Source organism: Clarias gariepinus, chromosome 25 (genome assembly GCF_024256425.1).
Source record: "Clarias gariepinus isolate MV-2021 ecotype Netherlands chromosome 25, CGAR_prim_01v2, whole genome shotgun sequence".
NCBI classification, from domain to species: domain Eukaryota; kingdom Metazoa; phylum Chordata; class Actinopteri; order Siluriformes; family Clariidae; genus Clarias; species Clarias gariepinus.
This window is the reverse complement of record NC_071124.1, coordinates 19,576,985-19,603,419: the sequence shown is the minus strand read 5'-3', so window position 1 is coordinate 19,603,419 and position 26,435 is coordinate 19,576,985. Positions and strand designations below refer to the sequence as shown.

Genomic DNA, 26,435 nt, shown 5'->3' with positions numbered 1-26,435 from the left:
ACCCAAGCGTCTGTCTGTGTGAAACAAAGCAAAATTCTCCCAACGGGCAGACCATTGTTGTTTTTCAGTGTGTGTGTGTGTGTGTGTGTGTTTTAATCATATTATAAATATTGTGCCTATAAACTAAGCTACTTGGGGTTTACTTGTCTTGTTGCAAACTAATGTGATCAGTATTACCTGGCAGGCATAGATTATGGCTTCCAGCTGCAGAGCAGAGAGCAGGCCTGTCCTTATAGTGTTGTCTGGGATCGAGAGTGTGTAGTTGATGTCTGGGGGAGGGACACTGGAAAGAGTGCTGGTCTCTACCACAATGTCTGGATGAGAAATTCCTATAGTAGCTGCACACACAAAAAAAAAAAACAGATGATAATCGCAAAATAATAATATACAATATTTAAATAACATTACAGCAGTAGATCAATTGCGTTTTAGAAGAAGCATGTGTATAATTTTCAAACAATGATTCCAACCCTCATGGTTTGCTTTGCTATTATGCATATTTGTTATGACTCAATGAGTTTTTTTTTTTATCCGTTTACGTGATTATAATTGCTACTGCACAGAAAAAGGTACGGCTCAATCCTGAGAATAAATCTCTACGTGCACAAGAGTGTGTTTTCACATACATCAAGCTCAAGAAGATTAAAAGACTTTCTTACATTTGGAAGGCTTGTATTCAGCGTAGGTGTCTATGTGACCGAGTTCTTCCGTCTCTTCCTCATCTGCCTCCTCTTCCTCCTCTGGGGGATTCTGAACAGGTTCAGGGGGCTAGACAAAGTCCAGGTCAGAGAGAGAGAGAGAGAGAGAGAGAGAGAGAGAGAGAGAGAGAGAGAGAGAGAGGGAGGAGTCAAGCACTATTATAGTAAGACAAGACATTGATCTCTTGTAATCTAACATTAAAATCCTTCCTAACCAAAGACATAATAAAAATTAAATGATCTCTAAGCTACCTTATATCCTGCTAATGGGCTGTTCAAGATGGCATTGATTTCATCCAGATTGGGTAAACCTGGAAACTTTGTCAACTGATGGCAAATGGACAACATGGAAAAAAAACAAACAAACAAACAAACACAAACTTAATGATGACAAAGACAAAACACGATGAGTTGGAAATATGGATATTCTTTTATGTCAAATACCTTATACAGTAAGTCCCCGACTTACGAACAAATTAGACTTTCTAACGTGCTCCCAGAACAGAACTCGTTTGTAAGGCTGACATAGTAAGTCTTATACACCTCTGACAAAAATGTACATGTAAAACATAAAAATAAAAAAATAACAGCTTTGTTCCGCATTATAGTCTCACAAGACTGCGCCTCCAAAACCTCTGAGATTTAGACAAAAGTCCTACTTTAATTTTTTAAGTAATGCATCAGAGATTGAAATGAATACATTCATGGATAGTTGGTTCAATGAAGGCAGATAACGCATGTCCTGATTCTTCTTGCTTATAACCTGCATGTGTTCTGCAATCCACTATTTCATGATTGCCAACTCTGACGTACAATTACAAAACCAATTAACTTATTATTATTATATTATATTTTTATACAAAACCCGCCCATCAGACTATGGCAATGGCAGCTGATTTTTTTTTTTTTTTTATTAAATCAATGCTTGTTGGTATGTGCGTAGTTGCAGAGGAGGACAAAATGTATAGTAGACCAAGCAATTTTCCCAGATGTGTCCTAAAATCCAGAAAACATGCAGAGAAAGCAGGTGCGTGCGAATGCTCACCTGGCTGTGTCCAGGTGTGTCCCAGAATGCTAGCGTTGAGGCAGAGCCTTCGCCGGTTATGTGGGACAGGTTGTCGACGCCAGCGGGGTCAGCGTACTCGGACAGAGAGTCGGGGGTTGAGGAGAACAGAGACGCGTCGTCGATACATGACAGATCCTGTAGGAAAAACAGAATGGTTAACGAGGCAGAGTATATACCGTATTATACGACAGTTATAATCAGACTGAGTAATCTGTTTGAACGAGAGGCATCTTATGAGTAATGACGAGAAATGGCAACCACACTGGAACGCTTAACTACATGTATGACTCAGAGCTGTGTGAGAGAATCTAGTGAAGTGGAAGCTCTTTTAAAGAAACCTTCATGACGTCCCAGGTGTTAATTACACTAACTGTCGATCGCAGCATGGGTGAAAATAGGTTAGAACAGTCCACCGTACTAAGAAGAGAACCGTTACCTGTGAAAACCCACATTAGGTACAAAGCTTCAAACACAAGGCTGAACACCAAATCCCTCAGTCACTCCTGATTAGTGGAAACGTAAAGAGAAACATATGAGGCAATATAGTACCGATAAATATTCTAAATTATTTTACCCCATGTTAATTAAAAACCATCTTTCAGATCAATAACTGTTGGGCGCCCACTCCGCCAGTCACGGTTGGTCATGTCCGCTGTATGTGTCAATGGAGCAGAAAAAATAAATAAATAAAAAGTTTTAAATAAACAAAATCATAACCTGTTAATACAAAATGATGTTTGCCTTGAATAAAAGCAATCACGCTTGAGGCCGTGCTGTTGTGCTGAAAATCAGCATGGCTGTAGCTGCGCCCTTCTGCCTACGAACGCATTACAGTTGTGCTGTAACAAAACTCCTTCTTATGTGATATTGCTTAATTCTTCAACTTCAATCCCAGAACCAAAATCCTAATAGGTCTAGTAAATAATTTACAAAGCATCGCTTCGATTCCTCCATTTACAGAACAAAAACCTTAAAACATGACTTGGACATGATTCAAAACGTTTACTGTAAACCCGACACTCGATGTTTCTCTTTCTGGGAATCTGGTACTTCATTAACCTCCAGAGAGAGCGGCTTTAACTGGAACTGGACCTTGTTGGTATGAACTGCATAACCAGCAGTCTTTCCCAAAAAGGGCATAGACGGTCTATTCAAACAAATGAGTGTTTAAAATAACACCAGATGAACACATTGATGTGATTCTGTTATAAAAATTAAAAAAAATAAACAAAATATTTACCAATACATAAAAGTCACCCACATGAAGACAAACCAAAAACCACACACAGTAGCTCTGAAATCAGAAATTTCTCCTGTAGACATGTAGGACGCTGCACTGTAATCATGCAACCGGTGCAATCCCTAAGACTCAACTGAACTGGAGATGTGCCTGTCCAGAGAAGATAAGGAATTCTCTTGGCATGATGTCAGCTCTCTCTTTTCTCCACATCCTGTCTTATAATTGAGCAACTCTGTAGTAAATGCAAAACCAATTAAATGTATATGTAATGTAACTTACAACAAAATTACAGGTGTTACGGACTCGTGTGTGAGTGTGTGTGTGTATATATATATATATATATATATATATATATATATATATATATATATATATATACACATACACACACACACACGCGCGCATTCTAGTGCAAAGTAAAAGCTTTCTGTATGTTCACACACATGATGTTACAGTAACGCAAAACAAAAAAGTTTAACTTTCAGTTACGCACCCTGCTCAGATGTAAAAGAATGATGGACAATTTGGCAGAGCTGAAAGGCAGTTAAATGACAGCAGTATAATAGGCATTTCAGGAGGCCAGAAAAAATGTACAGTGCTGATTACACAGACAGGTCGACACTTAAACTACAAAACACATTAAAAAAAAAAGGAAGTCTCTAAAAAAGATTTCAACAAAAGGCTTCTTAGGGTTGGGTTTAGGGATGACAAATACTTGTATAATTCTATGTCAATGCACAAAAAAGGGTACAAAGATTTCACCCTGCCAACAGTGGATTAATCTCGCCACTATATTTCAACTTCATATGCTGCAATCATAAAGACCATCCTGTGCTCTTATTAACAATCACCTACTCGAACTAATCATCATCACATAACTTTTCTTTGCTGTTTCTATCTGGGTTTTAACCTCACTGTCAGGTGTGACCCAGAAAAGGGATTCTAGTCAAGGTTTCTCGCTCCCTCATGGCCACTTCTGGAAATTTTATCAGTGACTTAAATCTACAAGATTTCTTCAAAGGTGTTTTCTTTTTCTTTTTTTTAAATGCATGTATACACACACACTACAACAACCATCACTAGAAAAATCCCCTCTTCCTAGATAAAACTCCCAGCACTGGTCAACTGATGACGCAAGAACAGAAACTCCTGAAGTAACTTTCTTAATACATCAGTTGTCAAAATATTATGCATAGTAAATACCAGACAAAATATCTAAAGCAGGAAAAACCAGAATACAAAGCAGACACTTATAGTTAAAAATGTTTTTAAAGACTAAAATAACACTGCATGTATGTGTTTCAAATAAAACAGTAACTAGTAACCCAGTGTAAGTATCTATCCGATGACTAAAACGTCAAAGCATTTTTGTAGGTGGCTCTGAATATGATTTACTTAAATGTAAATGTTAAAGCATTTAAAAAACTTACAAGATAGTTGTAAAAAAATTGAAGGAAATATTACGAAATCTTTGTAGGGCAATTCCATATAAAAGTCAACCTTAACATGAAAGGGAAATAGGCATAATTCGAAGGATTCCTATTAGAATGTAGTGAAACGCTACAAAACTGCATATACTGACAAAACAGAAAAAAAAACAATGCTGAGAAGCACAAAAATAATCAAAACTACAAAAAAGAAAAAACAAAAACTGTCGATAATTTAATAATTACTAGTTTAAATTGTTTCACGTTACAATTCACTATTTACAGTAAGAACGTTCTTTATGGATTATTAGATTATATATATTATTATAATATATATTATTCAAGTCTCTTTCATGTTACAAGTATAATGCTTTTTACAACTTCGAAATTCCTCAGTTGTGGAAATCCCGTAGTTTCCCATAAAAGTGAGTCGGTCCACAAAAGTGATGTCACATCCATAACGCTGATAAAATGTTATACATTTTAAAGGGGCAAATTATCATATGAATTTGGGGATTGTTTTGTTTTGAGCTAAAGAGATTGCATTAAAAGTAACAGAAATGAATTCACTGATGATCCGTCGAGTGCAACCTTATACGTACAACAAATACCTTACATACAATGCAAAAAAAAAAAAATCTAAAATAATAATAATTTAAAATAATCTATTCCGTAGTTACTGCATGTGTTTGAATTTACTGTGTGTGCATGTATGTTTGTATATAGACACATATACAGCATATACACACACTTACTATTTACTTATTGCACCTTATAACCAGCACAATGCCAATATTTGCACTGGTGTATATACAGTACACTACTATTTACACTACTAGTAGACACTAAACTGCATTTCGTTGCTGAGTACCTGTAATGTGAATGGGGCACATTAGGCAGTTTTACACACCTACCTTATTTTTTCTTTTTAGAATGGCTTGTCTGTAAACAGTGTTGTTATACATTGTAAAAGAAAGTCTATGAAGAAAAAAAAAAATATATATATATATATAATCAGGGAGGGAAAAATGCAGAAATGTGTCGAAACTGATCTGATTGGCGTCTTTCTATTTACCAATGGCACGTTCCTGTGCGGGTTTGATTGCCTTTATGTAAGATAAAGTTATAGAATATAGGAACTAGATGTGTCAATGGTAACACTCAGGTTCGTAGCGGATTACACAACCAATAGGCTTCAGTGCAGTTGTGTTCCTTCATGCTATCATTTAGGGAGAACTCTTAAGGTAGCAACAACTGGATGCAGATTAAAGGAGAACAAACAGAATAAGAATTAAAAAACCTAACAAAACAGAAGAGGTAAATAGTAATTGACCGAAAAGCATTCCATCATGCAGTTTAAATAGATTTTTTATTAAAAATGAAAGGCAATAATGAGATACCTTTCCATCATTCACTTAGAAACCATGATTCTGTAACAACCCTAATTTAAAACATAATTAAACACTTAACTTTTACTAACTTGTAAGTAATAAAAAAAGGCACTATGAACCACCAATTTTTTTAGCACTGCTAACACACACTACCTTTGCTACAATTAATTCCTGCTTAATCATATGCAACAAGTAAGCAGTCTACCTTTGACAGTGGATGTCCAACCTTAGCAAAGTGTCTTTTCCAATAATGCAGCACTGGCATGACTGACCTCCAATGTAAAGAGAAACTAACTCAAAAGTGGAAATAAAATTACAAACATACCAGCTAAAAGAAAAATCAATAATAATGAAATCTGGTAACTTCCACTAAACGCCCAAAAAGCAAGGCTTTATCCTTTAAACCATCCATGGGATATCCAGTGCATTTTAGCCCTAACCCATAACCAGTATTACAGGTAAGAGTTTCACAATTACACCACAGGGCACAGATAAATATCTGTCTAACTGTCTTTTTGTGTGTGTTTGTGTGTGTGAAAGAGAGAGAGACAGAGAAAAAGGGGTGGGGTGGTCTAATTTCAGGAAGTGACTCTCTTGTTGGAGTGTGATCAAGATTACTGGAAATCAGACTGTAATTTTACTAGGAAGCAGCCACAGCTTTAAAATGTGAGACGATTACTGTGAGAATCTAGTGAACTGGCAGCTCTTATAAAGAAAACATCTGTTTTGATAGAGACACTGGTTAAATAAGGACTGAATGATCTTGAATATTTAGTATAAAGGATTTGCATCTTAATTACACCTTTATCTCTCTGCTGCTTTAATATAGTGATGTTTAACCTCTCTCTCAATTTATTATTATTTTTTTTAACGTTAAGACATAAATCATCCAATTGTAGCCAGACTTAGTATTAAGCAAATACAACCTCAGACAAAAGAGCATTTAACTGTTAAAAAGAACCAAAAATAATAATAATAAATAGAAACACAAGACATGGGCAATACCAAGTACCCCATTACTTAATAGCTTGTAGATCCACCTTTAGCGGCAATAACTAACGGTCATAGGTAAGATTGCGGAGGAATTTTGGCCCATTCTTTTACACAACATTGCTTTAGTTCATTGAGGTTTTTGGGAATTCGTACATGTACAGCTCTCTTAAATGTCCTGCCACAGGCTTTTCTAAAACCTTGATTGTCATTTTTCAGCCATTCCGGTGTAGATCATTGTCCTGTTGACCAAGCTTTAGCTGTCAGACAGACGGTCTCAAATTTGCCTCTAAAAAGATCCTGTGGCAGCAAACTAAGCCCAAATCATCAGCAGTCCACCACCGTGCTTGACAGTGGGTATAAGGTGTTTCTACTGAAATGCTGTTTGGTTTTCTCCAAACATGACACTGGGTATTAAGGCCGGTCTTCTTTTAATTGTGCTATAATAGACAAACATTCAACATGCTCAGTAAGGCCTGTAGGTTCTGACATCTAACAATTGCCTTTATTTGTATTTCTTTGAGCATTGCACGATCTGACTATGGGGTAAATGTCCTGGAACATACACTCCTGAGACAAATGGTAACGGTCTTGAATGCCTTCCACTTAGTTAAAAAATCAACTTAACTAACTGTTAAATCCTCTGAACGCAGTAAGGGGTACCAGGTATTGCCTGCATGTTTTTTTTTTTTTAAATAAATAATGGCACAGTGAAAAATAATCTAATCGTTTCGTATTTGCCTAATACTAAGACCTGCTACGATCAGATGACTTATGATATTTTTACACAAAAACACAGAATTTAAAAAAGGAGGAACTAACTTTTAAATCTGGAGCCTTAAATAGAATAAATAAACAAAAGAGGATATGAAGACTCTTGTTTAGAGTATGTGTTTTGTGAATCAGGTTTGGGATACAGGTACAGAGGCACAGCGGCTCTTATTTGATGACTCATAGTCTACAAGCATGCTTAACGGTCACAATACCTTTATAAACTCCGGGTTTAATCATCATTATTATACTCTTTAAATCAGCCGCCTCGTGCTAAAAGTCACGCAGGTACCTTCTTTTGAAATACTCACTTTGCAGTACAATATATTCATAAAACATACAAAACATTCAATACATTGTGGCTTATGATATGAAAACAATGTGAAGCTGGGCACTGACTGCCCAAGTCCAAGTGCAAATGCAATAAAGTTTGAAGTCTAAGTATTGTATTTTACAATATAAAAAATATACACAATTTTATTTGAAGTTCTTCTAACGAATACGTTCCTCTTTTAAAGTTTATATCAAGAGAGGTAAAGTATGGCACGGCAAATCCGATGTGTACCAAGTAGTTATTTTTACTATGCATTACACTCAGGATGAGAACACGTCAGCTCAAAAAGAAAATGAAAGTGGGAGTCATGCCAGTTGCAGTTACAAGTTACTCACCCTCAAGCAAGTGCATTAGCAGTCTTACTACAAACATCCATTCTAAAGCGACCAGATTGTACTTAAGGTGCAAGGTAAATGTGGCTACTCTCGTCAAACCGAACGTGAAAGCAGCTGTTTTACAGTGATTATACTAAAGGCAGCCACTTTCGAATGACCAAACTAAAAAATATATACTCTTAAAGGACTGGTATAAAAGCTGACACTTTCGAGCAATCACACTAAAGGCACTGTCTAAAATTACGACTGAAACCTACTGGTGCGAAGTCTTCATTCCTGCCTGATGTGAGGTCAGAGAAATCCACTTCGGGGAACGGGCTGAATTCATCCACAGACGGCTGGTTGACCTGGAACTGCCTAAAAGAGCAACAAATTTAACATTTTAATACAAATTGAAATGAAGCATTAGGAGATGACAGATTTTAAGGTCTGTTATTCTTTAGGTGACCTATTAATCAATTTAACTCTATTGTTATCTCAACACATTATTAATTAAAAGATTTAAATTTGTAATTAACACCAGTCTTGGCAAGCCAAACAAAACAGGCCAAGACAGCCTAAAACGCAACTTAAACAGGACTCAAAAACGATATGGCATCAAAAAAAAATGCAGACAATTGGTCTGCTGCACCGGCAAAAGTTTTACAGAGACATGTCTGTTAATGGAACAAGGAAGAAACTGCGTAGCTGAGTAAACAATGACGTATTTAATTCTTAAGAGCCCAGTCAAAAAAAAAAAAAAAAAAAAAAACATAAGTCCTAGAAACGTCTCAAAAGAAAAAGCACAGCTATCTGCTGCGCTCCTGAACAAAAGATACTATCAGACAGGGGTGTGCAATTATATGCATGTCTCAGCATGCTCGGTACCAAGGCTGAACTCAACAAACAGCATTGTTATACCATAAGAAGTCAGTATGAAGAACATATATGAAACTAAATTTCTAGGAAATACAGAAATTACTCGAGGAAGTTTAAAGAAATGAAACAAATCAAAGAAAAAAAAGAAAGAAAAATGTATTTGTGTCGTAATCAGACTTTTATTCCGTTATCTTTTATTTCTGTCTCTGTCCTGCCTGGAATACATCAGTTATCTTGCCTCTGTTTTTGGATCTGCGAGCGAGTCAGTGAATGAGTTCGGGAGAATTTGTCGAGTCACTCACCTCTCAGGTTGTTGCATAGGATAGCTGTACTGGTTGTACTGAGACGGCTGGGAAAACGTCCACGGGTTAGAGGAAAACAGCTGACTCTGGAGGCGATAAGGAAACAAACATCACATTTTTCACAGAACACAGTAAGGGAATTGAGGGAAAAAAACAAAACAAAATAATGACAATGATAACACCTCATGTGGCGCAAAAGTTGGAAAGCTGTGCCATTTCTGACAACTGCAAACATACCGCTGACCATACAACACATTAAAACACACCTAAAGCGCCCGAATCCGATGAACTTTCACGGTTTATACATGTGACATAGACATTTAACAAATAACCACGCACACATTCCACCAAGTGAGCAAAGTGGCTCTTAAGGTTACCATGATGAGCACAGTAGTGCTAGAAACGTTTTTATTGGAGTAACGCGTTTTTGAAGCGCTTAAGGCTGAATAGAGTAATAGTCAAGTTTAAAAAAGGAAAACAAAAAAGAAAAATCAGAGAGGAACCAAGAAATACCAAGGGCCAGATAAAAGGAAGAGAGTCGTAACAGACTCAGCAGCCACATTTCTTTTGTAACAAGTCCAAAAACTAAGTTTACGGCAGACAATCACTCCTTCTTGTTCATGAGAAGTCGCATTAAGTAAAGAATAAAACACAATTTGTGCTGCTAGAGAAAAAAACATCAACAAAGTGATATCAACCTGTAGTGTTTTATTCCCCTTATTCCACAGAAATTTGTTAACATTCACTACAGCTTTTCGTTAGAAAAAGAGAGCTATAAACAATTCCTAAGGACTTTCCCAGAATGAAAGTCTCACTTTCAGCTTTTTCCCTGACATTTCTAGTTGAAAGGCAGTTTTACCATGGATTTTTTTTTTACCAAGTGCTGACATTAACATCACCATGACACCAATTTTTTAATACAGAATCTTCTCCATATCAATAAATTTTTAAATCTGCTCATATGGATCTGTTCATATCATAGGCTATGCATTAATTTAAAGAAACATTTAACCATTTGTCAAACATAAGCTCTAATGGAAGACTGCCACAAGAAAAGTATCTTTGACTGGTTTCCTTTGTGTGGCAAAAGAACAGAAACCCCAACAACCAAAACCCACTCAAAGTGTAGGAAGTACAAAAGGCTAAGGGCAACTGTTGGGTCACTCTGCAATTTCCTTTCTTTTCTCTGTACAAGGTAACTCAAGTTGCACATAGTGCAATGCTACAAATGCACTGGAAAATGTTCTAGTGGGTATGGACCAGACCAGGATGTTAAAAATTAACAAACCTTTAGCACTGGGAACAACAAATAACCAAATGATTAAGGGGTGCAACTTCTTAAAAGTGAATTACAGTTAACAATTATAACAGTGTGTATTGCAAGTGCTCTGACATAACCATATAATAAGAAACATGTCCCAAAACTGTCCAAAGTTTTGTGCTTGATGTCATAAGCAGAACGATACATCTGACAGGAGAAGAGACAATGTCTGGTGAAAATGTAAACCAAGAACTTTGTTCACTCGTACCTCCATGTTATTGGGGAGTGGAGGACTGGCCACACTGTATTTGGGGCTCTCCAGCTGAGGGCCCTCTGGGTGCAGGAAGTCCTCCGTGTCCATGACGACAGATGTTGCGAGAATGGGCATCAGGCTCTAAGTAGCGCCACAGGGACTGAGGCGGCCAGCGGGTGCAACAAAGCGGTGCGTTTCATCATATCCCAACCATCTCTATGGAAAGAGAAAAAGACAGATGTGTGAAAATAAATAAATATATATATAAAAAAAAACAACAAACAAACAAAAATTTTCAATGAAAAGGTCACCAGTTTTCATTTTAGTTTTCACATTTAGTTTTTCTTTGCAATTATATTTTAGGCTTTCTATGCTTTGACAGTCATGCCAAAAGTTAGATAACTAGCAACACACAAGTTTAATCGATCAATTCATAACTTAACATTAACTGTCAGGGTTTAAATGGCTAGAAATATGAAGAAGTTAACCATTTTAATAAATTAAATCTATTAAATATAGATACCTACAATTTGGCTTAGCTCAGCTGCGAATATATAGTATAGGAAAATCATATATAGTTTAAGAATACTACAACAAATCTACCTTTTTTTGATCAGTACTGCTAGTCAGCGCAACAAGCTAACTTATCCTGTTCATCCTTAACGAAATGTTACTACAGTTAACTTTACCAGCTATATAACTGTCGGTTTTATCGCGACATATATATAAATATTTTGTTTTAAAAATCCCTAAATTTCGGCGTACAACCCGGTTTTGTTCACGCGATGTACCAGTTTTCACGTATTATCCCGAGTTTATTAACAAGGCCAAATCCCTATTGTTTGACCAGCTAGCTGACTGCGACTAGCTAAACTCGTTAGCCTGCTTGCTAACTAGGCTAACGATATGCGCTCGAGCGTCAATTGGCGACATTTTTTCCCCTCTCACCGACGGAAGATTACACTTACCGGATACAATTAAACCTCATTTCCCCGCGACTCCCACCCACCTCGGCGACCAGCAGTCGCTGAAACCTGTTTTGGACCGTGGCAAATTCCGTATTTAATCCATATTTCTCTAGACACGGTTATTTATCTCACTTCCTGGTCAGCGTCGCCATCTTAATTTTAGGAAGAGCAGGGGGGGGGGGGGCATCTTCCGCTGCCCTTGATGACGTCACACCTGTCTCCAGCTCAGTGTGGAAAGTTCAGCTCTGTCTGTCTGAGAGAAAAACCAAGGTGTTAACAATATACACTATTAGGTTCATGATTCAATTATTATTATTATTTTTTTTTTACATTTTTTGTATTATTATAAACATTAAATCCAGTGCAAACAATTAAATAAACAGCAACAAAAAAGGAAAGAAGAAGAGAAAGAGAGAAAAAATATATATATATACTGTATATATATATATATATATATATATATATATATATATATATATATATATATATATATACAGCTGAACCTCATGTCTTCAGTAATAATGTACAATATTAAAAATAATAAAAATAAGGGAAAACACTAAAAGAATAGGTGTGTGTGTGTGTGTAATACTGTGTGAAAAAATGCTGTAAAGTAAGAATGCTTTGAAAGTAAGAAAATTGAAGTAAATTCTTTTAGGTACACAGTTTTTGAAGGAACTCAGCAGGAAGGTTGTTCCACACATCTTGAAGAACTACCCATATCTCTGGATTTAGCCTGGCCCAAATCCTTCTGTCTCTTCATCTCTCTCTCTTAATCCAAGATAGACTCGATAATGTTGAGATCAGGACTCTAATAGTTCTTAAAGACATCAACACTATGTTGTCCTGCTGCAGAACAAACTGGGGCCAATCAGACACCTCCCTGATGGCATGATGGATAAATTGTTGTTGCTAGTCTTTCGGCTGCTCCCGTCATGGGGTTGCCACAGCAGACCATCCGCACAACAACTTTGCACACAGGTTTTACCCCAGGTGCCCTTCCTGACGCAACCATCCCTACAAATATAAAAATCAAAAGTCCAGTTCAATATCTCATAATATTAGCATAAAAACATGTTGAGTAAATTACTATCCGTACAGAATAAATCCAGTGTATTTCTCAGACAAGTTCAGTACACGCAACTGCAATCATCCAGATGACTGCTAACCTGATACTTTTCCAGAAGACGATCGTCAAAACCCTTCACAAGGAGGGTAAGCCACGGAAGTAAGAAGGTTATCTCTGAAATTTCCGTAAAAAAAAAAAAAAAAGTTAGGAAAAGGTACACAAGCAACAGGGATGACCGCAGCCTTAAGAAGATTTCAAGCAAACTGTTTCTAGAACTTGGTAGAGCTTCATGGGTAGTGGAGTGAGGCTGGAGTCAGTGCATCAAGAGCCACCACACACAGATGTCTTCAGAAAATGTGCTACAACTGTTTCAATTACTATCAATTTCAATTTCTACTATCAAGCCACTCTTTAACCAGGAACAGCGTCCAAGCATCTAACCTAGGCTAAGGAGAAAAAGAACTGGACTGCTTTGTGAAGTTAAGTCTGAAGTTTCCTCAGTCAGTGAAGATTTGAAGTGCCATGTTATATAGACAGGCTGGTGTTGGTCTACTGTGTTTTTTTTTTTGCCTTATCTATTATCCTTTTTCAAATATTATCTTTCATGCAGTGTGTCATGTAGCTGTATGTAAACATAAACTATCTGCACTATCTGTGACGCTGACAGTGCATGATAAATTAAGAGTCAGCTCACAATCGCCTAAACGAGTCGTTAGCAAATCTATTTATACTCTGTTACGGAGCCACGTCACTCCGGAACATATTTGCATAATGTCCGCCCCCGTTCTATGTCGCGAACAACTTGCCCGCCATCTTACAATTAACGTTACCACACTCTTGTTAATGTGACTGAGCATTTTTAGCGGGTTCGCTAACGAGAGCACACAAAAGCTTTTTAACTGTTTTTCTCCACCATTCACCAAAACTCAACTCTAACACTTGCGAAGTGCGCATGCCTATCTACGGCAAGCCCAGAGGGGAACAATGCCGAAGAGTAAGGGAACGGAGCATGCGCACTTCGCACATCACACACACACGTGAAGTGTAAGGGCAAGGGAAAATGCATGAGTAGTAATGGTGGACCAGCGTTATTTGTTTGGACGACAGAAGGAGAGATTGTTGTGAAAATTTTTTTTTTTAAAGATTTTTTAACCGAATTATCTTTGACTGGACATATTCCCCGGACTTCTCACCCTCCTTCATCGGCCTTTTGGACTTCATTAACCCCGGTGAGACCGAACCATACTCGGTATACTCGGATAACACACATACAATAAACACGGACTTCGGACATTTTCCACTCACTCGCATACATACACCTACTATTATTATACGTATTTTGTAAATATTGTTTATCTCTTTGTTCGTTCACTTTATTTAGTTTTGTCTAATACACGTTTGCTTTATCTACTTATTTGTTTTTGTCCTTTTTGCTCACCAGCCTTTTAATGCAACATCGACACAAAGATGAAAGACCTCTCGATTTTTGTCGCCACAGTTAATATAAAATTAGCTGGTCGTTAGACGGTAAAACCAACGCCATCTTTTCTATGTATTGACGGGTCTCCAGAGCCGTCGTTCAGTTATGGTCATGGGCTTTTCGTTTTCCGACACACGCTGTAGCGGTAGACCATTAATAAATCACCGCGCCATCTGACCAATCACAGCAGTGAGGGCGCACGGAAAGGAGGGGTTTAGACAGACTGAATCTTTAAACTGCTTCACACAAGTCGTTTACGAATCATTTAGAAATGAGATAAAATTAAATCTACCTTTGAAGAAAACTAAAGTGTTTTTTGACCTTGCATACATGTAAACCTGTTTTAAGAGACTCATTAAGCAATATTAGCAACCTTTAAAATGGCATATTTGGGGCACTTTAAATCCAAAGTCAACACAGCCATCTACCAGGAGATTGTAGAGCACTTCATGCTTCCATCTGTTGATGGGCTTTATGGAGATGTCAATTTCCTTTTCCTGCAGGGCTTAGATTGGGCATCCAACTCCCTTGACCTAAATTCCATAAGAATAATTATTTTTTATTTAACAAAAAAGCTGAAAAGGTATAGTCATTAAGTGGTGAAGCTTTTGCTACCGAGATGTATTTTTGTACACTCTATTACAATATTATTTTTCCAGTTAAGTCAATGTAGCCCTATGCACTTTGGACTGTTGGAGGAAACTGGAGAACCAGGAAGAAAACCCACCAGGGGAATAAACGCAAACTCGTGACACACAGACCAGAGATGGGAATCGAACCCAGACCCTGGAGGTTCAAGCCGACAACTAACCACTAAGCCACCGTTCTGCCTACTGAATGAATGAATGAATGAAGGTCAGCCAGATTGCCGCTGGTGGGCCCTTGAACAAGGTCCTTAAGGTCTGCTCCAGGGGCGCTGCATTATGGCTGACCCTTCCCTTTGACCCCAGTTACACTGGGATATGCAAAGAAAGAATTTCACTCTTCCGTAATGTATATGTGATAAATAAAGGCTTAACTTAAAAGCACACACCAAAATAAGATAAAAAAAACAACAACAACTAAATAAATAAATAAATGAAATGCAATGCAATATTGCAAGTGCGAGAATTCAAAAGCTGTTTATATGATATAAAAAAGTCTGAGGCCAGTTATCAAGGTCTGAAAGAATATCTGTATCATATTCAAGTATGAGCTGAGTGTTTTGCTTTGCTTTTTATCATTATTATTATCTCGTCATTGTGTCAGATTTCTCTGCATGTTCAGCCAGTGTCTGTGTCTGCTTTCCTCCCCACTCACATTGTTGGCCTATACTAATTGCCTCTAGGTGTAAATGTGTGGGTGTGAATACACCTGTATGGTGCCCTGCAATTCTCTGGAATACTATTCTCTTCCCAGGAAAGCTAATTGGTGTTTCCACTTTCTCCGTAGAATGTGTTTGTGTGTGGGTGCGCGCTTGTGTAGCATGTGATGGATTGGCCCCCAGTGACCCTGTACAGGATAAGCGGTATAGAAAATAAATAAATAAATAGGTAAACACATACATGCATAAAAAAATTCTGGCCTGAGGTACAGTATGCCAGCTTTGTGCTTGCCGATTGTACTTACTTGGCTTCAGTGAAAACGTACTGACGCTGCAAGTACGTCTGTAACATAATGCTATTGTCAGCATACTGATAAAATATTTACATACGATTTTGGATTTATAAGCTCATGTATCAGCGTGCAGCACCATCAGCCTTTCAAACAAGAGACATGGCCCATGGGAAGGCGCTCACTTCCTGAAGCTTGTCCTTCTGAGGCTTTCTTACGCCCCCTTATGGAAATAAGAGGTAGATACACCACTTTATGATCAATACCATGTATTGACTGCTCTTCCTTAGTTCATGGACTTTGACACAGAGCGATATATTACACTCGACTGCAGCCTGTATGAAATCAGTGTGCTGGCAGGCAGGCTGCATTTCACCTCCTGAAACCGCCTTTAGGAAGAGTCTACATGGTTTTCTTCGAATAAATATTTATATATATATATTTCTTTATCGCTCACTTTCTCAATATTTTAAATTCTTCTTTTGGTAAGAAGATGGCTTTTCCAAAGGAGATCCTTACGTTCTTTTTATCTCTGATGGCACCAGTTGTACTTTATACAGCAAACAACATTTCTGCCTTGCAAAAGTAAGTCATTAGTCTTTTATTGTTTTTATTTTTAACGCCGTGATTGGTCGATTTATGTTTGATAACAACAGTGTCTCTGACAGTTGTTTCAACTGCAATGCACTCATTCTTATGAATAAGGTATAAGAGGAATAAAACACTGTGCGTGTGCTGCAATAGAAAAAGTATCAATGTGACGGTGTTAGCAGTAACCCTGCTATACCTTGGACCATACTGTCTAGTCATTGATTAGTGTTTTATTCTATTTATTCATTTTAAAAAGCAATTCTCTGTCTAGGTCATTTAGAACTTCACTGATAAAATATTTTATATGAAGGTTTTTTACGAGTTAAAGCAGGTAAAACTATGACACTAAATATGACATCTAAGAATCTAAAAGTCTAAGAATCTAAAGGGCGTTCAAGTAAAACCGGGACTTGTGATGAAATCCCCCTGAATGAAGGCATAAAACCGATTGACATTTACAGAACACATCGAGCACAGTAAGATGATAGGATTACCTCACAGTAAAGCGTTTAAATGGAGCAATTCTTTTAATGAAGGCCGTGCATCCGTGAACGATGATGAGGAGATTCAGCGAGTGGAACGCCTGATCCTTGAAAACCAACGGATAACTTGTCGCTAACTTATGGAAGGACGTATCTGTCTCGTAGTGCGGACCTTTCTCTGAGTTATTTCCACATATTTGAGCCATTAAAGGAGTTCCTGGGAGGCCGGGGTTTCAGATGTGAAGCAGGCAAGTCCAATCATGGCTCTGGAGTACTGAGAAAATGTTTTACCTTGACGGTATCTGAGCGCTAGGAGAATATAGAGAAATAAAATTAGTTTTTTACTCTTATACAGTAACTGTATTCTGTGCTATCAAAAGTCCCTGTTTGACTTGAACGCCCTCGTACAAATTTTTATGTTGAATAATTGTCATGGAGGCAAAATATACAGTATATACGCATGACGAAACATACCGTACTCACTTGATTAATGAATCTGAGCTCCAATTAGAAAGCGTTTTGTGATTTTTCTTTCCGAACACTGTAAGGGCTCTCTGGAAAGCCCAAAATAGATCCAAAGCCATACATTTCTGGGGTGGACGTCATCTTTAATCTCACTCTCTATTTTCCTCTAGGCCGCTGGTTATACTGGGAGTCGAAGTAGCTAGCCTTGCTGCAGTTTTCTTCATTGCATACCTGTTTGTCCGAAAAGAAAAATCTGTGGACTCCCTGTTTTATGGTAAGAAAAACTGCTAATTTTCTATTTCTGCTCAGATAATACTTTTTTATATGGATGGAGGAAGAGCATCTTAAACATCAGGCAAAGAAGTTTAAGCCTGTCCTTAATCCTTGAGCAAAGCCACAGTCGAGAAAACTCACCTCTGGAACAACACGGCAATCAATCAGCAGCTGGGCCCCGGAGCTCCCTCGGGTTTTCTCCTCCCTCGCTCCGTTTTCCTGTCACTCCTAATTTTCAGCCTTATGCCTCCACCCTCACCCTGCTGCTCTGTCTGATGTGGCTATTCTTAAACATCAGGAGATGCCCTTTTCAGCACTGTGGTTGTGTGCCAACGGAAAAGGCAGGTCTGTTTGTCAGTGATAGAGATCCAGCTTCACCTACATAGCCACGGGCCATCATAAACTCGCAGTCGGGGAGAAATCAATAGCTGGAGTGGAAAGGAAAGTGAAAGAGTGATGGAGAGAACAGTGCAGAGGGGAACATGGCCTGATGAAGAGGGAGACAGAGAAGGAAACACAGAGCCGCTGGGATAACTGTGATCATTTTCTCCTGCTATGTTTTCTCTTTGTTTCAGTGTTCCTTGTGTTTTCTTTCACCTCCATCGTTGACCTTATGTGCGCTCTTGAGCTGGAGGGGTACATCAAAGGCTTCATGGATTTCTACATTAACAAGGTTAATGTTAAACACACGGACATGCGCACAAATAGCTTAAGAATCAAAAACAAACACTATTCCAAACACACTCTTTGTCTGGTACAGGGTGAACCATATCTGAACACAGCGCATTGCATCATGAAGAACTACTGGAACGGAGGGGTGCACTTTGTTTTGCTCCTCGCCATCATCCATCGCATGCGTAAAGGGTGAATACTGCACCTTTATGAAATTCAAAATGGTTTCAGATACTGTGTTTGCTAAAAACAAAGCTTCTCTCACTTTCTCAATAGGAAGTCATATCGGAGTTTGGCTTTTCTTTGGGCCGGCTCCATGCTAGCCACTCAGATCGTCTTCATTCCGAGCATCGTCATAGGTGAGACGGCTCAGCTCTTCCTCATCCCATGGTGGAGCTGCTGTTTATTTCCAGGAAAACCACAGACTTAAAGCACTTAAATTAATACAGCTTATAATATGTATGCATACAGTATGTGTGTAATAATTCCCCACATATCATTTTCCATCATGCGGTATCAGGATCTAAAATGTATTGCTAAAATTCAGCTATGATTATTTTTCTTCAGGTAAACATGCTAAGAACATCTATCCAGCATTTTGGCTCAACCTCTTTTTCCTGATGCTGTCGATTTGGACAGCAGTGAAGCTTTTCAGTAGGCCAAGAGAGCTGCCAATCATTCCAGCAGACAAGGTGAGATTCCTGATGGGAAGGAAATCCACTTATGCATTTATCGCATCATATTTATGCATATAAAATGCACACACTGTTATGCAAATATTTACAGTATGCATACTCTGTGTGCAGTGTATCAATTACGGTATAGTGTGTAATGTCTATGGTTTATAGTGTATTGTCTTTAGCATATATTGTATAGAGAGTAATGAGTAGTGTGTAGTTTAAAGTGAAGAGTGTGTACTATACAGCATATAGTGTATAAAGTATGGTGTGTAGCATGTACTACATATGGAGAATATATTGTATATGTGTAGTGTATAGTATATGCTATATGTTGTATAGTGTATTGTGTATAGTGTATAATTCTGTAGTGTAATGTGTACAATGTGTGGTGTATATTATATTGTACATACTGTATAGTGAAAAGATATAGCTTGCTGTGTATAATATGGTCTGTGTGTAATGTATGGTGTATTTTGTATAGTGTGTAGTGCATAGTATTAAGTGTAGTCTGTGTATAATATGTACTATTTATACTATTTTATATAAGGTGTATACTATATAGTGTGGTGTGTATTGTATATACGGTATAGTATGAAGAGTAGAGCATGGAGTGTATAACATGGTATGTAGGGTATAGTGTGTAGAGTAAAGTGTATAGCATATGCTGTGTAGAGTGTGTAATGTATTATATATGATATATACTATGTGGTGTGTGGTGTATAGTATATAGGGTATAGTGTGAAGAGTAAAGTGTGTAGTGTGTACAATTAGGTATAGTGTGTAGAGGATGTATAGTGTATGGCATATACTGTTTAGTGTACTGTTTATAGTGTGTGGTGTATAGTATATAGGGTATAGTTTGTAGAGTAGAGTGTGTAGTGTATAACATAGGGTGTAGTGTGTAGTGTATGGAGCATATAGTGTATTGTGTATAGGTATAGTATATGTTGTACAGTGTGTAGAGTAGAGTGTGTAGTGTATAATATATGGTGTATACTATATAGTGTGGTGTGTATAGGTATATGGTGTATACTATATAGTGTGGTGTGTATAGTATATAGGGTATAGTATGAAGAGTAGAGCATGGAGTGTATAACATGGTATATAGGGTATAGTGTGTAGAGTAAAGTGTTTTTATGTGTGCAATTAGGTATAGTGTGTAGAGTATAGTGTATGGCATATACTGTTTAGTGTAATGTTTATAGTTTGTGGTGTATAGTATATAGGATATAGTTTGTAGAGTAGAGTGTGTAGGGTATAACATAGGGTATAGTGTGTAGTGTATAATATGGAGCATATAGTGTATTGTGTATAGGTATAGTATATGGGGTACAGTGTGTATAGTAGAGTGTGTAGTGTACAATATATGGTGTATACTATATAGTGTGGTGTGTATAGGTATATGGTGTATACTATATAGTGTGGTGTGTATAGTATATAGGGTATAGTTTGTAGAGTAGAGTGTGTAGTGTACAATATATGGTGTATACTATATAGTGTGGTGTGTATAGGTATAGTATATGGGGTACAGTGTGCAGAGTAGAGTGTGTAGTGTATAATATATGGTGTATACTATATAGTGTGGTGTGTATAGGTATATGGTGTATACTATATAGTGTGGTGTGTATAGGTATATGGTGTATACTATATAGTGTGGTGTGTATAGGTATATGGTGTATACTATATAGTGTGGTGTGTATAGTATATAGGGTATAGTTTGTAGAGTAGAGTGTGTAGTGTACAATATATGGTGTATACTATATAGTGTGGTGTGTATAGGTATAGTATATGGGGTACAGTGTGCAGAGTAGAGTGTGTAGTGTATAATATATGGTGTATACTATATAGTGTGGTGTGTATAGGTATATGGTGTATACTATATAGTGTGGTGTGTATAGGTATATGGTGTATACTATATAGTATGGTGTGTATAGGTATATGGTGTATACTATATAGTGTGGTGTGTATAGTATATAGGGTATAGTTTGTAGAGTAGAGTGTGTAGTGTACAATATATGGTGTATACTATATAGTGTGGTGTGTATAGGTATAGAATATGGGGTACAGTGTGCAGAGTAGAGTGTGTAGTGTATAATATATGGTGTATACTATATAGTGTGGTGTGTATAGGTATATGGTGTGTACTATATAGTGTGGTGTGTATAGTATATAGGGTATAGTGTGAAGAGTAGAACGTGTAACATTCACAGGGTATAGTGTATTGTGTATAGCCTAAACTGCATAGTGTATAAAGTCAGTAGCGTATAGTATATTGTGTATAGTAGGTAGAAAATAGTATATATTGTATACTGCATAGTGCATAATGTGTGTAGCGTATAGGAGCATGTGTTTAAATGTTCCCTGTTTCTTAAGGTTGAAGCAGAACAGAAGAAAAGGCTTTTGTTTCGTCCCGTAGACCTCCTGCTCTCCATCGCTGTACTCGGAGCCATGGCCTTCACTGTGTTCAGAGGATTTGTACGTCTTTTTTCTCCTCTCCTTCTCCTTTTCTTTCCTCTTATTTCTTTCCTTCTCCTTCACTGCGTTCTTCCTTTTTTCAAACTTTAATCTTATAGTGACACTTCAGATTTATTCCTTTTTATTTCTTCATTAACTGAAGCTGTAGCTAATCCGGTGTTGTGGAACGTCTAGGTTGTTCTCGAGTGCACCCTGGATGTGTGTTTCACCTACATTTACCAGTATGAACCCTACATGAAGGACAGCGTGGCCTTTCCTAAGGTCATGGTATGTGCTCTTTAACCTTCTGATATTTATTAATGAGCCTATTTACATTTAGTAGAAGATTATATTTTTTTATATAAAAAGACTTTTGGTAGAAGCTAAAACCCTCACCATTTTAGAGCATTCAAAACACAGCTGTGGCTGGAGTTCCTGTTTTAAATGAAGCTTAAAGTTCTGCCCCATTGCAGATGCTGGTGTTCCTCTTCTATGCTTTGCCCCTGCTAACCCTGTTAGTCTATGGACTGACTGTTCCAGGATGCACTTGGATGCTGGACTGGACCTTGTTCATGGCAGGAGCTATAGCGCAGGTAAAGAAGTCTCCTGCATTTTGATAACCTGCCTTGTCATACATTATTAATAAAAGCATTAATGTAACAATAGGGGCTACAGCATTGGCTATGCTTTTTCCAATTCGACATCCATGTACAGGAGTTTAAACCCTTTAAAACCCAAGCGGCACAGATTTGTGCCGACAACACAGCATAGGTCAATGACGAAAAAAAAAGAGTGCTTATATGGAAGCAGGAGGAGAACTCAAACATGTCATGTTTTGGTCTCGGACCCGCAGTTGCAGTGGACGTACATCGGTGCATCCGTGCACTCTCGGACACCCTTCACGTATCGCATCCCTAAAGAGGAGTGGAGGCTCGTGATGACCCTGAACCTTGTGTATCTGGCCGTTCCTGTCCTGCTGGCCGTGCGCTGCTACATAGACCCTGCCTTCTTCATGAAGCCGGTGCCTCCAGGACAAGCAGACAACGACAAAAAGAACAAATAATTAAAAAAAAGACAGAATCTCAAGTAAAGCGCACGCCTTATGATCCTCAACACATAGGTGAGACAGGACCTGAGACTCCTGATTGTGTCTGGAATCTGGAGCACCCTTCACTTCTTCTCCTCTCCTGAACGACCCTTGTCTCGATGCCGTGTGAATTCGAATCAGATCCACTCTTCCGGAGCTTATCTCTGCTCGAAGAATGAGTCATTCCATGCAATGCAGGCGCAGCTTTGCAACTCTGGACTCTGACACACACGTTTCTGCCAACACAACACAACACAACACAACACATATACACACAACACGAATATAGAATTACTTTATCCTGTGATCCAGGCTTGCTTTCAAAGCAGTGTTTATCTGCAACAGTTCCTGCAAAGATATCTGACTGTTAAATCTTCTGCTCCTAATGAGCCATTGTGATGTACAAGAAATGTAATTGTCTCTCAAAGTGTTTCGCCGCCTGTACGCGGTTTTCTTCCTAAGTGTCTTCGTCAGGATTTCTTTTTTTACCGCTGTTGCTTGTTTTTGTTTTGGAGGCTTGTTATGAGGATGAAATCCATCTTTTGGTAAAAGAAGAAAAAAAAACAAATTAAATTTTTTTTTTTGGTTAAAAAGGAAACACACCAGCCGCTTTTATTATTGAACTCTTGTTACCTGATATCAATCTACAATCTTGTGAAATGCATCGTTTATTACACTCGCCGAGGGAGGCGCAGGTTGCAAAAGACACTGTAATATGTATGAGGTTTTATTGATTAGATTTCCCTTAACTCATTTTGCTATTCCTGCCAAACCTCTGCCACTCGGCTCCGCTCTTTATAAATGACATCATCTAAAAAACCGTAAGGTTTCAATGATCCTACACCTGGCCTAGTGAACTTTGACCCAAAGATAAGTAGAGAATGACTGAGGGGGTTTTGCAACAAAGCTGTTAATCAGAAACCGTTACAGTCTTATGACCTTTGGCAGACTATTGACTAATAAAGAGGTTTTGATAACACTTTATTTAAAGTAACACGTTTAACTTGTTAACGATGCTCATGCTATTTTCCTGAAATATGGCTCACACTGGATCCTTGTAACATGCTTGCTGTGAAAAGTAACCAATAACTGCATTACTAGATGTAATAATTATCAATAAACATTTAGTTTAATCCTTTATATAGAATAATAGAATCTATAGAATATTATTATTATTATTATTATTATAAGATAACAACCTATATGTTTATTTAATAAACAGTTAACGACGGGACACGTTACCAAAAAAAATCTAATTTTGAAATCAGAGTTAATTATTAATTTATGTCCGGTTAGTCTATGATAAAAACATCTGTGTTTTATGATACTGTATATTGCGAAGGTTGTGCGTGAAAGTGAAATAAGGATTATCTACAGTACTGTGCGTTAAAAGTGTGTGCGCATCACAGTGACCTTGTTTCCATGCAAAGACTGAGAATAGAAATGCATACATAATGTACGCATACATAATGTGTCCTTATTTCCCCAGTGCCACGATTTCTTCGGGCGAGTTTCAGGTCTTTTGTATCGTTTTGTTTCCTGAACAACAAGGCAACATGTAACCGGTTTATAACGTAACCTTGTCTATGTGATGATGAGCACACCTGCTGTTCTGAACAAGAGTTTGTCTAAAACCATTTAAAAAGAGCTGCTCGACTATTTGTCATGGGTGTCACACCCAACTGCGAGAACTTCTTGACCTAATTTTTTTTTTATGACTACTTTTATATTAATGCTATCTCACCTGTGCAAAATCAATGTCCGTGTGCCACTGTGGCGATGCATCTTGTTATGAATAAATAAATAGTGAATAAACCATTTAGAAGCATTTAGTTATCAGTTTATTAAGCAAAACAATAATAATAATAATAATAATAATAAGCTTTGTTAACCCCTTATATAGTACCGACAATAAGATGTTTCACACATGTTAAGAACGACTGTGACGACTGGTAAGATGTTTTTTAATGATAATTAAAACAAAACAAAAACAAACATACTTAACATTGTTTCAACAAAACAGGAGTCGATATCAATTTAAACATACAATCTCAGATACTTCATATATATACTTTTCATATAATTCAACAAATGCAAGACAACGCCAAAGAACTTAAACAGGCTATTTATAATAATCAAACTAATGAGTCGCCTCGGTTCAGGTGAGCGCTCCCATCCTGACCGAGGTGCATTCTGGGACATGTAGTTCCAAACTTAATGAAAACACAAAGAACACAAAAAGTCTGAACGCAAGGCGCCCTCTAGGGGTTAACCCTGACAAATGGATTAACCCCCCCCCCCAGCCCCCCCCAACACACACACACACACACACACACACACACACACACACACACACACACAATTCTTCACATAATACTCCACAACATGAAAGTAGTAAACTGTTTAAAATATTTTGTTAATTTGTTAAGTTAAATAAAAAAAAAAAATACCATTTACATAAGTATTCAGAACCATCACTCAGTATTTAATTAAAGCACCTTTGGCAGCCTCACGTCTGCTTGTGAATGAAGCTACAAGCTTGGCACACCTGTCTGTTGAATGTTTCCTTTATTCTCCTTGGCAGAACTGTTCGAGTTCACCCAGGTATGATGGGCACAGCCAATTTCACGTCTCCCCAGAGATGCTCTGTGGTCCAGACTCTGGCTCGTCCACTCTGCAGTTCTGTTCTGAGTTCTGTTCTCTTGTGTTTTTTTTGGCGGTTCATTGTTTTGTTGAAATGTTAACCGTCAAGGTTTGCACTTTCCTGGATCAATTTTCCCTCTATTCTAAATAGTCTTCCAGTCCCAGATGAAATAAAAGCACCCCACTGCATGATGCTGCCACCACCGTGCTTCAACTGTAGAGATGGTTGTAATAAGGTGATCCACAGTGCCTGAGCTCCTGATTCCAGATGTCTCGTCACACCAGGAGATTTTGCTTCTTATTTCTCATGGTCTGAGGCCATGTCCACATGTAGGAGTATTTTTTTTTTAAAAGAAGAGATTCTGACTGTATCTGTGTTTTGGCCTTTCATCCACATGCAAACAAAGTTTCAGTTGATGAAAACTGAGCTTTTGGGAAACTCCATCCAAAGTGAAGATTTTTTAACACTATGTTTTCAGTGGTGTTGTGTGCACCAGGGAAACTTAGATATTTGGCTGGTTGTAACGTCACCACGTGTGCCGATGATATCATTCTCCGTGTGCATGTCTCCCTCAGGTCAGCTTTGTTGACCTATGTACAGTAAACTAGTGTCTGTGTTAATACTGCTTACTTTTACATGCGTGAACATACACGTGCAGTTACTCACACATTACGTTAACAAACAGAGGTGCCTGAATGCACGACGGCGCTCACTGCTACTACATACACAACTCAGATGACACAGACCAGATCTGTTTTGACAGAGACAGCGGTTTTGGACGTCTACATGGCAGAACCAGGAATGTTTAGACTTCTGTTGATTAGGGATGCGTCTAAAAACACTTAACAGGGCGTTGCACGTTTGGACATGAATTATTTAAAAAAATGTGGTGTATACCTTTCCTAATTATGTTCAATGAATTCAATGAGGCGGCGGCACGGTAGCTTAGTGGTTAGCACTGTCGCGTTGCACCTCCAGGGTCCGGGTTCGATGCCCGTCCAGGCTCAATTCTCGTCCCTGTGTGCATGTAGTTTACATGGTCTCGCCATGC

At 37.9% G+C, this 26,435-nt stretch overlaps 2 protein-coding genes across 4 annotated transcripts in view; one reads left to right on the top strand and one right to left on the bottom strand.

Annotated features, from left to right (window-relative positions):
- sbno2a (strawberry notch homolog 2a) overlaps positions 1-12,043 on the bottom strand; it is a 32,590-nt gene extending 20,547 nt beyond the window's left edge. The window contains exons 1-8 of one of the 3 annotated variants that reach the window (XM_053486422.1): positions 11,895-12,043; positions 10,942-11,142; positions 9,413-9,498; positions 8,510-8,609; positions 1,744-1,899; positions 951-1,025; positions 660-768; positions 178-338 (exon numbers count right to left, since the gene is read on the bottom strand). In XM_053486422.1, the coding sequence (XP_053342397.1) occupies positions 178-338; positions 660-768; positions 951-1,025; positions 1,744-1,899; positions 8,510-8,609; positions 9,413-9,498; positions 10,942-11,061 (807 nt within the window). In that variant the 5' untranslated portion in view covers positions 11,062-11,142; positions 11,895-12,043. Of the gene's footprint in view, positions 1-177; positions 339-659; positions 769-950; positions 1,026-1,743; positions 1,900-6,027; positions 6,137-8,509; positions 8,610-9,412; positions 9,499-10,941; positions 11,143-11,894 lie in introns of those variants that run through there. The other 2 variants (XM_053486424.1, XM_053486425.1) reach the window with 2 other exon arrangements.
- Positions 12,044-16,509: 4,466 nt separating this feature from the next.
- On the top strand, positions 16,510-23,001 carry tm6sf2a (transmembrane 6 superfamily member 2a). The gene is made up of 10 exons (XM_053486933.1): positions 16,510-16,621; positions 17,745-17,848; positions 18,423-18,520; positions 18,608-18,711; positions 18,796-18,878; positions 19,087-19,211; positions 21,573-21,674; positions 21,849-21,941; positions 22,127-22,246; positions 22,507-23,001. Exons 1-10 carry the CDS (start codon positions 16,530-16,532, stop codon positions 22,714-22,716), a joined length of 1,131 nt encoding a protein of 376 aa, XP_053342908.1. The 5' UTR covers positions 16,510-16,529; the 3' UTR covers positions 22,717-23,001.
- Positions 23,002-26,435: the final 3,434 nt, after the last annotated feature.